Source organism: Opisthocomus hoazin, chromosome 6, assembly GCF_030867145.1.
Source record: "Opisthocomus hoazin isolate bOpiHoa1 chromosome 6, bOpiHoa1.hap1, whole genome shotgun sequence".
Classification (NCBI taxonomy): domain Eukaryota; kingdom Metazoa; phylum Chordata; class Aves; order Opisthocomiformes; family Opisthocomidae; genus Opisthocomus; species Opisthocomus hoazin.
This window is the reverse complement of record NC_134419.1, coordinates 17,079,150-17,097,418: the sequence shown is the minus strand read 5'-3', so window position 1 is coordinate 17,097,418 and position 18,269 is coordinate 17,079,150. Positions and strand designations below refer to the sequence as shown.

At 45.3% G+C, this 18,269-nt stretch overlaps 1 protein-coding gene across 2 annotated transcripts in view; it reads left to right on the top strand.

The window, feature by feature from the left end:
• Positions 1-16,784, top strand: part of SYDE2 (synapse defective Rho GTPase homolog 2) — a 33,057-nt gene extending 16,273 nt beyond the window's left edge. For both annotated transcript variants that reach the window (XM_075424839.1, XM_075424840.1), the window contains exons 4-7: positions 2,740-2,866; positions 8,301-8,482; positions 9,366-9,597; positions 14,272-16,784. In XM_075424839.1, the coding sequence (XP_075280954.1) occupies positions 2,740-2,866; positions 8,301-8,482; positions 9,366-9,597; positions 14,272-14,774 (1,044 nt within the window). In that variant the 3' untranslated portion in view covers positions 14,775-16,784. The remainder of the gene's footprint in view (positions 1-2,739; positions 2,867-8,300; positions 8,483-9,365; positions 9,598-14,271) is intronic.
• The last annotated feature ends 1,485 nt before the right edge of the window (positions 16,785-18,269 follow it).

Genomic DNA, 18,269 nt, shown 5'->3' with positions numbered 1-18,269 from the left:
AATGACATAGACAGTGAGACTGAGTGCACCCTCAGCAAGTTTGCAGATGACACCAAGCTGAGTGGTGAGGTTGACACGCCTGAGGGATGGGATGTCATCTAGAGGGACCTGGACAAGCTCAAGAAGTGGGCTTATGTGAACCTTATGAGGTTCAACAAGGCCAAGTGCAGGGTTCTGCACCAGGGTAGGGGCAACCCCCAGCATCAATACAGGCTGGAGGATGAAGGGATTGAGAGCAGCCCTGAGGAGAAGGACTTGGGGGTGTTGGTTGACAGAAAGCTCCGCGTGACCCAGCAATGTGTGCTTGCGGTCCAGAAGAACAACAGTACCCTGGGCTGCATCACAGGCAGTGTGGTCAGCAGGGCGAGGGAGGGGATTCTGCCCCTCTACTCTGGTGAGACCCCACCTGGAGTCCTGCATCCAGCTCTGGAGTCCTCAGCACTGAACAGACATGGACCTGCTGGAGCGGGTCCAGAGGAGGCCACACAAATGATCGGAGGGCTGGAACACCTCAGCTGTGAAGAAAGGCTGGGAGAGCTGGGGCTGTTCAGTCTGGAGAAGAGAAGGCTCTGGGAAGACCTTATTGCGGCCGTTCAGTACATAAAGGGGGCTTACAAGAAAGAAGGGGGCAAACATTTTAGCAATGCCTGTTGTAATAGGACAAGAGGTAATGGCTTTAAACTGAAAGATTAAAGATTTGATTTGATTGGATATAAGGAGAAGACTGGATCTAAGGAAGAAATTTTGTACAATGAGGGTGGCGAAACACTGGCACAGGTTGCCCAGAGAGGTGGTTGATGCCCTGACCCTGGAAACATTCAGGGCCAGGTTGGACGGGGCTCTGAACAGCCTGATGAGGTTGAGGATGTCCCTGCTCACTGCAGGGGGGTTGGACTAGATGACCTCTAAAGGTCCCTTCCAACCAAAAGCATTCCAAGATTCTATGAATGCTGTAAGGCAGCAGTGCCCAGTGTCTTCATCCTGATACAGTTTATTGGTTGATGTAACCTACAATATGTATGAGAAACAAACAAATCCCCAGTTCCGGATGCTGAACAAGAAGTCTGTTAGGAGGGAAGATGCACCGTGCTAAGGAGGGATGTCCCTCTTGGCAATTAATTTGAAGCTGGTGGGAGGACGCTTGTGGGCTGTTCCACAGCATGTGTGAGCCCTCAGTTTCTTTTACACCTGTTCTTGCTCAGGTGAAATTGAGAAGTGATCACACCTACCACTGTTACTATTTTAAATTGCTGAGGGGTTGGGTGTAGTTCCAAGTCTTGAGAGATTAACTCTGCTATTTATAGCCTGGGTCATAAAATATAGACAGAAATGGTATTTCTGTGTAATTACTGGAAGTCACTACTGATAACAACTGTGTGATTCTTACTGTGAATACTTCTAGCATTATGCAAATCAGTGGAAAAGAGAAGTCTTATTATTTCCAATGTGTGTGTCCCATGGTTTCAGCATTTTATTTTGAGCTTATTAGCACCTAGTCATGCAAACGATATTGGGTAATCAAGGCAACACTGGTAGTGAAGCGATGGGGATCTGCATTGTCTGAATGTACCTGGTGCTTTTGAGCATGAAATCTAATTTGTGTATTTGCACAGGGAGAACCAAATATGCAAAATATACTGTTAACTTCTTGTTTTAACCACGTGCTCATCTACTTCTTTGACTTTCCTATAGACTGCAGACTACTGTCATAGTGTGTCATCTCCACCTGAATTTCAGACATGGCATTAGAAAGCTTTAAAAGAAATTGTCTTAGGCCAATGTTAGATCATATTCAGTCTTGGGAGAGAGGGAGTACAAATTCCCTTGGGTAACTTTGAATTTATTTAAACTAAAATTAACATATGGCCAGACAAATACTCTTCTCTGCAAACTTAATTTGCATGGTCTAAGTCAGTACAGTCTAAGTCAGGGGGTTTTGGGTTTTTTTTTGTCTTTTGGGTCCGTGGTAGTTTTGGACTAGCTATTTACTGCTCAGTATACCTGCCTATAAAGTTCATTAAAATAAAGTAAAATTAGTATATTTAAGATTTATTTCCTTAATATCATAGGAGTGCTTTGTATAAATGGTTTTCATGAAAATGAAAAGTAAATAATGATAAAATGCAAAATGTCAGTGCGTGAAAGCACATGATCGAATTAGTAATTCAGTCCAAGAGTGCTGTGGGTTTCATTTCTATCACCTTGAGCATGTTAAATAACCCCTGCTTTGCATAAAACTTGTAATATAATTTGAAACACTTGCAAGTCAACATCTTGTCATCTGTAAAACATGATCTTACAGATGTAGTAATGGAGTATTCATAATTCTTGTGAAACCCTGGTATCAACTATAATTTACATTTTGTTTACTGTCTAGCTTATTCTGTATTTATTTGTTTCCTAAATTTGCATAAAAGTGAAGCATTAAATGATTCCAATTTAAAAGTCATGTTCTGTCAATAAAATACTGCTCAGCGTGTTCACTGTTATGGAAAACATTAGTGTTACGAGCTTACTGCCGAACAGTCACAAACTGTGTCTCCTGTAATGTTAGATAATGTACATTAGCATGTGATGATAACGGCTTGTGCTGCTTGAGTTTCCTTAAAGTTTGTTTCCTTTCCTGTTTATTGCCTGAACATGTTTGTTGCGCTTCCCAGATGAGACAAAGCATAATGTCAACCATTAGTCCCCTCTGCAGGAAAACAGCTGACGTGAGGCCGTTGTTTTTGCTCCTAGGTGGTAGGCCTGTATCGGTTATGTGGCTCCGCAGCGGTTAAGAAGGAGCTCCGAGAGGCGTTTGAGAGGGACAGCAAGGCTGTCGCGCTCTGTGAAAGCCAGTACCCAGATATTAATGTCATAACAGGTAATACATTTACTTGCTTTTCTTTTAATATAGAATTGTGCGACATTTGTAATGTACCTTTAAAAGGTGAAATTGTGCTCCAAACTAGTTTTCTGTTGTCGTTTAACAAGCTGCTTTGCATTGCTGAGGGTTAAGTGAGACTGAGCGCCGTACCCTTGGGGATGCGGGAAGAGGAAGCAGGAGTGGTTTGGAGGGAGGAGGGTGTGGGAAGAGCCGCTTTCAGTAGCTGCTTCCCCCGCTTCAGGGGGAAGCAGAAGTCTGAGGGGAGCGGAGGTCCCAGGAGCAGGTTAAATCGCTGCTGTGGGTTTGTGTTGGACCAGGTTGTGGAAAAACTGGGCTGTGATCTGGGAGGTTGCACTGTGCTGGTTGCTCCACAGCGCATGGCCCAAGGGCTGTCTCGGATCGACCTGTTGTCCTCCCTTTATTGCTGGAGGTGGCAGGATTTTTGGAAACAGATTTCCCACCATCTTGTGCAGCCTAGTTAGAGCTGCAGGACATTGCCTCCATTTGATCATCTGCCTTAAATAGCAGCTTTCTCATGCTCACTTGAGTGGCCTGTTACTTGCTATCGTGCAGGAAGCTCCTGACAAAGGTGAGGAGGACTGGGCTTACAGGACCAGGAGGTCTTTGGAAGCCAGTCTGCATCTGCATCAGCTCTTGAGATGAGTGTTTACACAGGAGTTGCGCTGCACAGCTGGAGCGAGTTGTTGAGGAGTTATTGTGTTTGCTTAAAAGTGGAACAGTTTTATAACTATTGATACTTGTTATGTAAGCCAAAGTCGCTCTAATTTCAGGCATCACCGAGTAAACCAATTGCTCCAGGAAATTAGGCAGGAGCATTCATTTCCTACGTATCCAGCGATGGAAAAATGCAACAACAGCAGTCAGGATTTGAATTTTCTGTGCCAGAGCCCTTTCTGTAAGAGCCAACGTCCAGCTATACAGCACAGTTCTGCCCTGTTTGGTGGTTTATTTCATTTCAGTGTATTGGGAATGAATTTTGTTCGTCACACTTTACAGTTATACAAAGGGGTATCAGAAGGTATTACTTGGTGACATTTACTTACATAAACCCTTTGGTTCAGAATGTCCAGCTAGTTTGGTTCCCCTTACTTGCCCTGGCTGGTGTGGCTTTTGGGTTCAGTGTGGCTCGCAAATACCATGTTCCCAGCAGCAGAAACTTGTGTTGGTTTCACTCTGATGGGATACACCCTTTATAAAGAGTACAGTAAAAGTAGATAATATAAAACATTTTTTTAAACTGGATAATTTTCTTCTCTTTACAAATAAATGAATGAGAAAAAGTGGTGATAATTTCTAAGATCAGATTATTCCATGGAATTATTGAAGTCCTGTTTTCTTCCCAATTTTGTAAATCAACTCAGAAGTGGGGAAAAAAGCCCCTCTTGCTTTCTGCTGAACGGCAGAAACTGTCTGATACTGACTTGTAAGCAGACAAATGGCGAATTGCTGTTTGGTTAGTGTAAACTTTTGGCTAATGGAAAGCTTTGTATTTTTTAATTTTGGAGTAATAGAAATGGCATTGCACTCCCATGCTACCAGTAATTATTACAGTAAAACAGTATTTGCAGAAACTGTTCGGGAATATCATGCAAAAGGCTCTAGGATTTTAATTCTCATCTGTATAGAAAAGAACCTGTAACATTTTATAAGCATTTTGGTTTTTCTGAGTATGTTGTACTCTTGGAACCAAACAGAACTGGCTGAAACCGAAGCCTGAACTGCAGGAGGGCTTAGGACTGATGCAAAGCTCTGGAAAGGCAACGGAACAGTCTGACTGATCTTTCCATCACGAGTTTGTGATGTGGTGGTTAAGTAGCAAAGTGTACTTCAGTTTTTCAGTGTACATTGCTGCAGGCCTCATTGGTGGTGGTGAACTTTTGGTGACCGTGCAGGTCCTGTTGGACTCTTGCTCCTTTTTTGGTTTGTACTACTGAAGGGTAATTTTTTGCATCCAGAATTTGTATTGTAAGCCTGAAAAGACTACAGCCCTGGTGTCTGCCTTACAGAAAGACTACCGGGTATGCTTTTGTATATGTTATATTGCAAGAGTTTATGTAAGTGCTGCTTTCCTTAGAAGGAAAAAATAGTTTTAAAAAATTACAGTAAAAAATTAATTTCTTTTCCATGGTAGCCCTGCAGCTGTGCTGCTTGACTGGCTGTGGCACCTGTGTTGTGTTGTGTTGCAAGGGCAGAGTGCAGGGGTCCTGTGTGAGCTGGGGGGAGTGGGGAGAGGAGGGTGTTTGCACCCGTAACTGCTCCTGACCAGAATGCAGCCCCCCCCCCCCGAATTATTTGTAAACAACGTGGTCTGGGCTGAAACAGAAACCTGCAATTTTTGCTGATGGAGCTGAGGTGTTCCCCGTGCTTAGTGCTAGGAATAAAAGTGCCCACAAAACCTCTCTCGCATGCGCTGAGGGAGTGGGTTGAGAGGCAGTGTTTCCCCTGATGTGTTACTGCTGTATTTGCAGTGCTGAGGCTGATGCACAGGATTCGTACTTTTATAAGCCAAAACATGTGTTCCATAAAATACAGCTCCTCAGCATAAATCATGGCTGATTTGAAGTGCCACCTTCAGCCCTTTCTGAAATTCGAGTAGTGCTGCTTTTCCTAAAGATTAAAAAGATTTTTTTGGACAGCTCTGCAAAGACTGAAGAATGAACATTTAATGATTAAATCTTGACTGAGGAATGCTCTTGGGATTGCCACAGGCTTACACACAATGAAGTGTGCTTGTGGCTCGAACTGAAGCATGCAGCCGGGTTTCGGGACTGGCCAGTAGTCTTGTTGCCTCGTGTCTGTTTGCATCCACGTGAATTCATATCTCTGCATAAAGTATGCAATTGTTAACAGTTCAGCGGGTCAGAAAAATGAGGAATTAATGAAGTGGATGGCGGTTTCTGCTCGCTGTCTAAATTTGTTGTATGTGGTTGTGTCAAGGGGAATGTGCTAGTGGGCTGGCAGCAGCGGGAAGCATAGATTCGTGGAAAAAAAAATAACAGCAGTCTCTTACAGGGCTAATTTAGCTGAGTGAATAGCAAAAGAATTTAGAAAGGTCAAGGGGCATTCATGGCTCCCAAACTGTCCTGTTTTGGGGGCTAAACAGGAGAAAGTCCTTTTGGCAGGTGGTCGTCCTATGACTGTGGATGCTATTACAGGAATTGCAACTAAATGATTATTAATAGACAATTGTGAGTGTTACAACAATGTGAGCTGATTTGACCATGACATACCAGTTCCTATGGTAAGCTGACTCTGATTTCAGCCTCCCCCTCCAAAAAACCCCACAGCTGAAACAAAGATGCTGATAAAAGTCACTGTCTCTTGCTAGTGCTTTGCTTGTGGAAAAAGGAAAACATCCCAAACCGTGTTATACAGCACCAGCCTCTGCCACATTTATCTCATTAATATTTTAACCAGCTAATCCACGCATGGAACATAGGGAAAAAATAAAATTTGGTGAGGAGGGGGAAATATGAGTATGTTATTAAACAAAAGCTAGCCACTTAAGTGGAGCAATAACAGAAGTGGCATATTCTTTTTACAACAAACAAACAAAAAAAACCCAGCCACCAGAGGGTATATGTTTCCAGGGAAATATGTGTGTGGTTCTTCGCATTTTTTGTATTTGTGATGGGACGTTCCCACTTTAAGCACAGGGCAGCAGTCAGGTGCTGTGCGGCGGTCTGCAGAGGCAGGAGTTTGGCCTGGCTGCCCCAGTCCTCGCGCTGCAGAGAGGTGGTCCGGCAGCTCCAGGGCGCGATGCCGCTGCGGTTAGTGCTGCTCGAATAGCTGCATTGCTGCTAGGTGCAGTTTGGTGGTTTTTTAATATTTATACAGGTAGAAGCCAACTTTTACTTGCCTTCTGCATGTGAACATGGCTATGATGAGGAAAATGTTAACTGTCGTTCTCTCTGGTTTTTTAGAAATGATCTCATAACAAAGCCCACTGCTATGCAGTTCAGTTTACAGTTAGGTTATGAAGATTGAGTTTGTAAAAACCGTTGATTTGGGATTTCACAAGGCTATGAGGAGTGCATACTAAAAAAATCTTCTACCTTTCCAGTTTTGCGTTTTTGGAGGACAGGCTGCTGTGTTAATTACAGTACCTGCTTTCAGAAAGCTTTTTTTTTTTTTTTTAATCCACTGTTTCTTCTTAACAAAGGATTTAAATTCAGTTGTGATTAGCTAAAATAGGTAGATATTTGTGACACAATGCGTTTTTTAAGGAAAGTAAAAGCTGCTGGGATGCAGGCTTGTCTTGTTCATTTTTCTTTGTTGGTTGTACTGGATATGTTGCTCCTGGATAGCATCCTGCTTATGTTCTTTCCAGGGGGCTGCTGTTAAAAGTCTTAATGTTCCAGGTTTTTAAATTATTATTCTTACAATCACTGAAGCCCCACTCACACTGGAGTGTTGGCTAGCCTTTAAAGCTAGCTTACAAGAATGCAAAACCACTCCATTCCTCCTTGTTTGCCTCTGTGGGAGGGATAGGTGTTTAACGAGGCGCTTGCCTGGTCATTGCATCCCCTGGAAACAGCCTCTCCTCCAGCACCTCGTCCCCAGCTGCAGGAAGGGCGCAGTGTGTCCCTGCGGCTGGGAGGGCTCCATGCCTGGCCGCTTCGGCCAGCCTCTCCCGTGGCTGTGAACGCGTTTGTGGCAGCGGGAGCGAGCGGTGGTGTGCCGGGGGGGGGCAGAGTACCCAGAGGCAGGGGGAAGTTAGTGTTTCCCTCTTGAGGCATCTCTTTGGACTGCGTAGGTGAGAAAACGCCGTGTGCTTCACCGAACGTGCCACTGGCGCTGGGATTTTTGCTCGTGATTTTATAGTGAAAAATAAACTGAACAGAAAAAATAATTGCCTGTTGTATCTAAACGAGGAGGTGTCATCAGGCTGAAGACTTGGGTGTCCTTTCCTTGGACAGGAGCGGGGCTGTTGAGACCCCCTTCCTTGCCTGTCCCTCTGGCCCCAGGAGGAGACCCAGAGAGATGCTCGCCCTGTGCCCGGCGCTCCTGCGCACTCAGCAGCCCCCCACGCACCCCTCCTCTCCGGGGGCCGTGCGCCTGCCTGCCCTGGATTCGTTCCTTGGTCTGTGGCGAGCTGCCTCGCATGGGCCTGGAGAAGCTGCCGGGATGGCGGGGACAGGCATGCCAGTGCCCCTTGGCCTCACTGGGACCCTGCATGGGGACCTCCTGCCTCTTGGCTGGCCCTGGGGGCATCCCTCACATACCTGTGGCTCGCTGTGCCGTTTGCTGTTGTCCTCCCATCCCGCGCTCCCAGGTGTGGGATTTGTCACTGACACTGAGGGTCTTCTCATGGAGTGGGTGAAGCTGGCGGGCCTTGGTGCTCCCAGAAATCACTGCGAAGGGAATCTGCAGCTGGTTAAAGGTGACTGTTCTTGTCTCTCTTGCGCAGGCGTCCTAAAGGACTATCTGCGAGAGCTGCCCTCTCCCCTGATAACCAAGCAGCTCTACGAAGCGGTGTTGGATGCCATGGTGAAAAGTCCCTTGAAAATGACGGCAAGCGGTTGTGAGAATGACCCGAGTGACTCTGAGCACACAGCAGCCCTTCTGGATTGCCTGCCAGATGTTGAGCAGGTGAGCGGCATTAGCGAGTTCAAGTAAATTGCGTTTCCACAGTGGATATAAAATGCGTGAAAATATGTACACCTGTTTCCTGACTTACTGGTTCCCTTGGATTTTTTTCATCTTGCACATCTTTGAAAATACTTCCATGCTGTTATTAATTGGAGGGTCTGCATTGCTGGATTTATTCTAGTTTCTATTTTATATTGCCTCTATAAAACTGAACGAAAAGCTGTGATCACTACTTTTATACAGTTAGATCGAAGATTACTCCCCTGTGGTGTCCCGCTCCGTTCCTGTGCAGCTCTCTGATCTGTGTGTTGTCATCTGTGTGTTGCCTCTGTGTGAGGCAAATGCACGCCTCTTGCCTAAGCATGTGCAGTAAAGCCTTGGCTTCCCATGTTGTGCAGAGTAGCAGTGCTGTGCACCGTTACCTGCCAAATCCTTCTCTGTAGAAAACCACAGTTAACCCGTGGGAGAGAGCGAGCGAGTAGCCTTCACAGTACCTGGAAGTTACCTGGAAGCCTGTTCTAATGCTGAGGTCCTAGCGAGGGTTTCTTTATTTTCTAATGTACCTGGATCAACTGTACTGCTTCTGCAGCTGCTGTCCTCTCCCTGACATCCCATTTCCACTGTGAGAAAACTCATCCATGTAAAACTGAGATCAGGTAAGAAACTAGCTGAATTTTACCGGAAAGTCTGTCTTAACTAGTCTGCTCTCTGATAGTCTAAAACAGCTTTTTTTACTTCGGCGCTTGGATGTTCCGTTGATGGGTGTTGGTAGGAAAACCATAGCTACCAGCCTCAATCTTACCCCTCTGGAGCAGCGAGGTTAGGATGTCAACACTGTCCTCATCTAGTGTTTTATTTCCTGACCAGTATTTTGTTCTTTTAGGCTACCCTGAAGATGCTGTTGGATCACCTGAAGTTGGTGGCTTCTTACCACGAAGTAAATAAGATGACGTGCCAGAACTTAGCTGTATGTTTTGGGCCTGTGTTACTAAGCCAGAGGCAGGAGACAACCAACCATAACAACAGAGTCTTCTCAGATTCAGAAGAGCTTGCTAGTGCCCTGGACTTCAAAAAACACATAGAGGTTCTTCACTATTTACTCCAGCTGTGGCCAGGTACTGTTTCATGAATCGGATCAAGGGAAAATGTGCCACTGCTGTATGTTTTTACTGTGTGACAGTGTACGTTAGGTCACAGGATGACTGAGCAGCATTGGAATTCCTAAAACATGAGGTACTATAGCATCATGTGTTCATCTAAAGAAATCATGACAATTTCATAATCTACTCTTCGTATTTGGTCACTTGGTTTGATGGGAAGTTTTGGTTTTTAATGCTTTCTTACCAGATGGCAGAGTTTGGGTATAATAGTGTAAGAAGTAGTGAAGAGTGCTTTATGCAAGTAAAAACACTAGAAAAAACAAACCCTGTGACAGTAAGGTTTCCACATCTGAATTAGGGGGTTTTCAGGGGGTTTTGGTTTGTGTGTGGGGGTGGTTTTTTTTTTTTCCCCCTTCTGTTCTCCTGCTTTGACCATCCAGGATTATCTGTGTATAGAATTCATTAGTTGTTTGGTCTCTGAGACACCTGAAGGGTCATTTACTTCTGCCCTTGTAACTTGGCAGAGTTGGGAACATCCTTATAGTAAGACCTGTGTGAATTCTAGTTGTTTTTGCAGAGCTTTGTGTAAGGAGAAATTTTTTAAAACAAAACACAACAAAATAACCAAACCAATCAAACAACAAAACTCAAACTAAAACACCCTAAGTACCTTTTAGCTCCCACTCCCAAACTTAAGAGGTCGTGTGCTTTCACACGGTTTGGGGTCAATTCTCAACAAGAAGGGAGGTGACATTCTAATATTCCTAATTAACGACCAAAGTAGAAGTGAAGGTAACTATTTCTGTTAGGATCTGCCTTTCAGATGGGAAATGATTGCACAGGGTTTGCATCTCCCCTGGTATTCAGAGGCGTAAGCCAGTGGAGATAGTCAGGAGCATGTCTGGAGCCCTGGGCTTCAGCCCGTGGTGGATTCTGTGCATTGCTGCTGCGGAATCGCAGCCTTCTCTTGCACAAGCACTGCCCGAAGTCAGGAGCTGACCAAGGTATTGCAGCTTTTCAGTTAAACGGGGAGAGTTTGAGGGTAACACTGTGAAACAGCTGAACACTGGGTCTGATGGGTGTAGTGTTGTTTTCAGATATGCTTTGGCCAAGCAGTTGCAAGCTAGCTAACCATGCAGAAGATGGGTCCGTTGTGCTGTGCTGTAGTAGCTTCCTTTTTCACAGTGGTCTGGCTGATGGTGTGAAGAACTGATCTGTTTGGTAACCTGAATAACTGAATATCCACTTCTTGAATCTGAGCAGTGTAAACCCTTTCATTCTTGAGGTGAACAGAAGATTCAGCTCATCTGAAGTTTCTTAATTGTTCCCTTTTAGAACACAGTAATTACTCTTGGGAAACTGCTGAATTTCTGCACAAATGAAACATGAAATGGAGTTACAGTTAATCTAAATGAGTAATATGTCTGATTTGGTTTGTTTTTAAATTTATTTTTACTTGCAGAGGAGGAGGTCTGCTTTTTGTGGGAGACTTGGGGTTATCTGGGAGATGTGGAGGGTCACAAAGGGCCTGATTTGGCAATACTGAATTAGAGATGCTGTGGCTGCATCTGACCCAGCCGGGTGGACTCTGCTGCTCTATGTTCAGGATACAACATGTTCCCTGACTCATTTAACGAGTGTTTGGGAAAAGGCACTTCCCCCTCACCCCTCACCGTGTCATCACCCCCCATTGCAAACATTGTGAAGAGAAATTGCTGTTCCCAGCTAGGTGGTTCTTGAAGCATTTTGTTCTGGAGGGCACAGAAAGGGCTACTGACGTGTAAGCGTGGTTGGCAAAGACCTATATCTTGGCAGATTCTATACAATAATTAAAAACAAGTGTCTGTATTTGTTGTCCAGGCCTGGACATGAGGTATAAATGAATGTGCGCTAGCAGGCAAAGAGCAGGATAGGCACATGAATGTGTGGTCTTTGTCTTAGTAATTCAGAGTCAAACTGGGTAAGATGCATAATCTTGCTGTTAATTAAAGGGGTTAAAATACAGGTTAAACGATGACAATGATTACAAAAAAAGTACAGAAATCTACATCATGTTGCTGTTATGCGGATCATCTTAAACAGTCTCTGCTCTACTTAGCCAGTAATATTTGTTAGGCTTTTATCTAGGGATTTATTTCGGTTTGGTTTGGGGTTTTGGGGGGGTTTGGTTTTTGTTTTTTTTTAAATGACGAGATAATTGTTGGGGAAACCTTAATCCTTTCTTTGGTAAAACTGCTAAATATCAGTACAAGTGAGGCAAATGCAAAAGAAAGAGTTCACTGTAAGCTCACTTGACGAGCACAGCTTAATTGCCAGGTTTGTGAATAGTCTTTCAAGTGCTCGAACATTTCTTGTGGCTTATCAGATGCGATTAGTATAAAGAGTATTCTGGGTGAGACAGTGATTTTGGCCATCGTGGGCTACTTCATTGCTCTTACAACAGCATCCGCCTGGGGGTTATCGCTAGGCTCCTTCCTACTGCCGAAAAGCTTGCTGGCGAGAGCGGCTGTGCATCGGGGCGCGTTGCGGCTGTGCGGTCCGCAGGGGCTGTGGTGGGCAGTGAGCCCCCGCGCCTGCCTTTCGCTCTTAGCAATGGGAAAGATGAGTTTGGGAACAGAGTCAATGCAGACCATTCACGTACTGGAGGGGAAAATCCCAACAGGTGTAGTCTCAGTTGTGCTGTCTGATTTCCACCCCCGGTAAGTCTCGTTCAGGACAGTTGCTTGCCTTAGCCGTGGATAGCTGCTCTGCGCTGGGTTTCAGCTGAGCGGGCGAGCCGCTTCCCAGTGCTCCTGTGCAGTCAGGCGCAGGTCCTAAGGGATGTCGCCGCCTGGGCAGCCTCAGGAGCTGCCTGGGGACGGTGTAAATGGCAGTGCTCTGTACATTTTTTCCATACCCTGCTGACCTGATAGAGGCCGTGCCCCGAGTGGCCTCCGGTGGCAGCTGACCCCGTGGCTGTGACGGTACACACTGACCACGCCGCCGGGAAGCTGCCGGCTGTGGGCTCTGCTCACCGCACCCTCACGGAAACCTCTGCCTGAAAAGAAGAGCAAGGGGAGAGCTGGGCTGGCATGTTGCAGCTTCGTGATGGGCTGGAGGTGATGGGCACTCCTGCTGACCACTGAAATTGAAAAGAAGCTTTTAGTCAGGTCAGTGAGCCAGCACAGGAGAGATGGTCTCCCTCTTCCCCCACCCACGTTTCCCAAGAGCTGGTTGGGCAGCAAATACTGGGCAGGAGCTAACCGTGAAACCCTGGAGATAGCTTATGGCATGGCTGCGGTGGTAAACAAAAGCAGGTAGGTGTAGCTCTGCCCATAGGAGTGTGTGCTGGTGTCAAGGAGGCAGCAGCAAGGTAAGTAGTAGAGTTTTACTTCACCTGGGAGAGCAAGCTGAACGCTGTCCCTCGGCTGCAAGAGCTTGCAGGACGTTGTACTGAGATGGAGGTGAAGCACAAATGCAGACATGTGAACAGGCACACGCTGTGCAGTGTAAACAGAACAGCTGGACCTGACGGAAGGATCACAGTCTGGTCCCTCATGTTTAATCTCCTGTAGACTGAGACAGCTTGATAATCAACATGTTGTGCAACACTTCAATTTCCGTATTTTTCCAACCGAAAACAAATAGTCCTTGTTCGGTTGGACTATGTAATACTGGCAAGTTATTGTTAACCTATGGCCCTTCGTCTTAACGGAGCACCGTCGAAACAGAAGGGCTTTTGTTATCGTAAGGAGGGGGGAAGGCAGTGATAGTTACTGTGTGTTACTGTGCAAGGCGTGCAGTAAGACTGAAATGCCCTGGAGAGACCTGTAACGTGGACCCAGGAGGAGAAGCATTGGGCCCATCCCAGGACTGAGCCTTTGTGCTCGCGTGTGAGGAGTCGAACAAGGAGCGGGCGAGATTGCCAGCGGCACAGGTTTGTGTGCACCGTGTTTTCAGTGGTGAATGGGAGCAGAAATTCTGCTTCCAGTTACAAGAGGTAATGGTCCATTTAAAACAAAGACATTTAATAGGCGCAAGTCAGTAAAAATATTTATGCTGTTTACCGTAGGAAGCCAGTAAGAGTGGAGGAGACTGTTAGTAACTCACGCTGTGTAATCGTGAGCTCAGGTAACATCACCATCAAACCTGTTTGAGCTTGCGTCTGACATGGGGTTGTGGCTGCTTAGAAATATTAATGCAAATGGGCTTCTTTTAATAGCGCAGAGCACTAGGGTGGAAGAGAAACACAAGAGTTCAACTCTTGGTGCGTCTTGAGCTTCTCTAGGTGTTTCTCCGTGGTGGTATTTTTGTTGTGTTTTAACCTCCTTTGCTGTGCCTGCTTTCTGTTAGTTTTTTAGCTGGAACGAAGCGTGTGAGCAGAGCTGTTTGCTTTTCTTTCACCCAGAGCCGGATGGTGATTAACTCACGCAGTGAATTGTATCGGTGCTCTGGGAGTTTCTACTTTTAGACAGGCTTCTCACCATTGCAGTTTGAATCTGGCATGAATCTTGGAAACCGAGCTTTTACAGTAGTTTTTTCTAATTATTTTCTATCAAACAGCAGCAGAAGACATGGTAGTGGAATGGCTGTAAGCTTGCATGTATTCATGCATGCTGTTAGTGTGCGACGTCGAGGGAGTGGGCATCTGTAGATTTCCCTTGTTGCAGCACGGATTCAGCCCTGACTGGTTTAACTTCTCTCTTCTAGTACGTCCCTCGCCTGCCAAAGATCCAGCACACCTGAATGCGTTCCCTGAGCACCCATCCTCCCTGAATTACCTGAGACCCAAGAGGCAGAGACCTCAGATGCTGAATCTGAGTGGTACCGAGATGTCTGGGGTACTCAGACCAAGGCCAGCAGGTCTAGACAGCCCATCGAGCAACCGCTATGCTGGAGACTGGAGTAGTTGTGGGGAGAACTACTTCTTAAACCCAAAAGACTGCCTGAGTGAAGCAGACTATGATGACGTCCCTTCGGAAGACACGGAGAGCGGGGATGACAGCAGCAGAGCCGAGGAGCCGGATGCCCCGGTCGGGCACCAGCAGCCCATCCCCAGGGAGCACACGTTCCAGAGCTACTTGACAATGCAAGCAATAGACTCTGCAGTGGATCACAGAGCAAACCTCAAAGACCTGCAGGAAAGTATTGATACTCTGATAGGAAACCTGGAAAGGGAGCTCAACAAAAACAAGCTGAATATGAGTTATTAAATCCTGTCCTGCATGATGACGCCTCCTCCTCGTGCCTCCATGCCCCTCACCGGGCGTCCCACAGCTGTGTGAGGAGCGATGGTGCCCCTGAACACCTGGCGGTAAGGCCACGGCCCATTTTGCGCTAACAAAGTTTAAGCCATTCCGTTACGTTCTGCCTTTTTGTTAAAAGAAGGTGTTGGCCTGGTTCTGGTGTTGGAGACAACCTTAGAGACTCTGAGGTGATGCCACGTAGTGGCATTTCTCCCTAAAAGTACTACGCACTTTGGCGGTCTGGGCAATACCTGGAAGAAGAGAAAGCAACGTCTCTGCTGTCAGCGGCAGCAGAACTCCTCGTTCCCGAGACCCCAGCTCCGGTACAGATAGCCTCTCGCAGGAGGATGACCGCTGCTTGGCCCAGGTTTTGCAGCATGGACTTCAGATAGACTCGTTTTTCTATATATGCAATGGCTGCTATGAAAAATGCTTTATATATATATAATATTTATATATAAAGTTTTAATTGTACAAATATTAATGTATTCCTGTATTAACTCTTCTCAATAATTATTTAAACAAGCCAAAATTAAATATTTTTCTAACCTTGTTTGTATATACCTATGTATAAATGTGCATGTGTCTGTAGCCACCTTTGGAAAGGAGAGGTCTCTCAGAATTACGAAACTTCCCCGTTTCTAGGAAGACCTGTTCTGTGATGCCAGGGTGAAGCTGCCCCTTGGGTAATGCAGCTTTTGATTTATGCACAGAAACATGGCCAGGGAGGAAGGCAGGGTGAATGATTAATGTGAATGACCTTGGGTGTTGCAGGGGCATCGGTTCACAGGTGTTGACTGTTCACTCTCTCTCACACCTATCACCCTTTCTCTATTATTTTTCTTTTTTTTTTTTCGTGTAGGGTTTTTTTTTCTCCCCCTCCATGTTTTTTTCTTGTGTGAAGAAGATCTGGAAGGTATTTACTTTTCAAAAAATACTTCTGGTTTGTCCTTGTAACCTGTTACTTTATTCTTGACATTACAGTACTTTTTTTGTTTTCTCCAGAGTTTGACGTATTTTCGTTGAGGTACCTTTGTCTGCCTGCTGGTAGTTGGATGTGTGTGAAGCCCTCTCTGAAGGGCTGTGGCTCTGGAGATGCAAGGCTCAAATTCTGCACAAAGGCAGTTACTTTTTTCTCTAAGTCTTTGTGGGTTTTTGTTTGTTTTGTTTGTTTTTTTTGTTTTTGGTTTCTTTTTTAAATTAATCTCCCCAAAACGGCAACCTGAGTTGCTACATGAGGTTGAATGGGTTGAGTGATGTTGCTCCTGGAGCGTGTGGGTGGGATTGCAGTTCGCTGTGACTGGACTAGATTCAGCTAGCACTGTCTTCTCAGCTCATCTTTCATCTGTAGTCATTTATGGTGAGCAATGAGACGTTTCACGTTAAGGAACCACATTCTTGGTTTAATGAAAAATAGTTACCAAATTGCATATGGATTTGGATCACAAGGCGGTACGGAGTCATTCCCTCACCCCCGGCGAGGAAGGGGGGTTCGGGACTTGTGTGTTCGGAGAGGTCACGCGCCCCGTCGCTGCCAGCTGGCAGGGCAGAACTTAATTCTCTTTATCTTTTTGGTACAGTATTGGCGTCCCACCATGGCTTTGCATTTCACCCCATGGGTAAGTGCTCTTCTGCTAACCCATACTTCCTTATAGTGCTTAATTGAAGAGTTATTTATTTACGGTAGCAAGGAATTAAGAATTGCTATGGCAAACTTCTCCCCTCTTTTCTAAGAAATTATTTTAGCGTGGTTTCAAATGGTTTATTCATTCTCATTAATTTATTTTTCGTAAGTGTTAAAAGATGCGAAACAATTATTGCAATATAATGATAATGTATGAAAATAATAATGTAAATTTAACCTGAAGCATTTATCAATAAATTGATGTATTTTTTTAAACTTTTATACCTACAGAATATGCATACTTTTTAAACTATAAATTTAAATTCTAAATAAAATTTGAATTAAGAACAAAATTTGACTAAGCCTAGTTAGTGATTATTTAAATCTAAGCTGACGCCATCCATTGGAAGTTGCTGCACGTGTGAATTAATTCCATAAAGAAGGTGTTTTGTTCTGTTGTCATTTCTGGATTGAGCCAACATCTGAGCTGTGTAATTAGGAAGAAAACCCAACCGCTACTCCATTTAACTCCAAAAGGAGTAATACTCCGAGGAAGCTGTCAGACCAGTGTCGTGGCAGTATTTCCTCCTCTTCTGTTGCAGGGTGCTGATGCTTTTGAACATAGCGTGGCTTCTGCACTGGGTGTTTCGGCCCGTTAGCGCTAGTTGAGAGATGTTGGCATTAAAGTGATCTGATAAATGATATATGGAGTTTTCATTGTCTATAATAGTCTAGATGATGTGAGTGAGCACCTTTTGACTACATTAAGCTTTTTCTATAGAAGGATTCTGTAACTCAGTGCAGCAGTGCACTGCTCTGTCAACTTTAATATTTTAACCTTACAACAGGGGAAATTAATGATTTAATAAACTGTATGAATGTTAATCTAATTAGTTAAAATATAGTAAAGTATTGGTATTATTCAAATAAAACGCTGTTAATCTGGTTGTAGCAACTTGTAGAACACGTTTTGTATCTTAAAATTCTCTTTTAATGAGACATTTCCTAAGTGGTGTTTTTGTTATATGTTGTCTGTTATATATATTCTTATAGATACTATTATATTCTGCATAATTATTTGTATAATCTGGTCAAGCTGCATCCTTCTTAAGATTGTTACAGATTCTTAAGGAGCAGGATTAGTGTGGGCATTACCCTAATCTAGAAGCACTAAATTGGGAGATTAAAACAACCTGCTCCTACCAAAGTAGTAATGAACATTTTTTCATACAGAAGAGCAGCCACGGGCTGCGCATGGTTTACGGGGCAGGGCTGCTCCAAACCCCGTGGGCACGGCCGGGAGCTCCTCGTGCTGTGCTGACCTGTGCCGGCGTCTGCTCGGCGTGGCCCCGTCGGGAGCAGCTCCTGTTCTGCAGGGGCTCTCGCCACTGCTACGAGGGCTGGAGCGCAGAGGGCAGAGCTCGCAGCTGGATTCGGAGAGCTGATGTCCTTGGCGGGTGTGGGCTTCCTTCAGGGGTGGCCTCCACTTCCCAGGTGAAGAAACTGGGCACAGATGCTCTTCCAGAAACAGTTCCCAGACTTGCACCGAAATCGCACACAAATTGTTACACCCCAGTATGGGCCGGTGATGGCCACGCGCTGGGCCGGGTAGCAACCAAGAATCGTAGTTTGTGGTCCCCTGGGAAATGCAGAAATGCATCTGTAGGTCTGTGCAACTCTTCAAACGCCGAGTGTGGAGGGTATGATACGCTTACGAGGGTTCAGGAATGGACTAGGCCCATCCGTAGAGTTTTAATGCGTTGTTTTGTGTTTAAACAGGATTGTCCAAATGCTGCTTGGGCTGTGTGGCTGAGCCAGCTGGATCAGCTCTCCAGAGT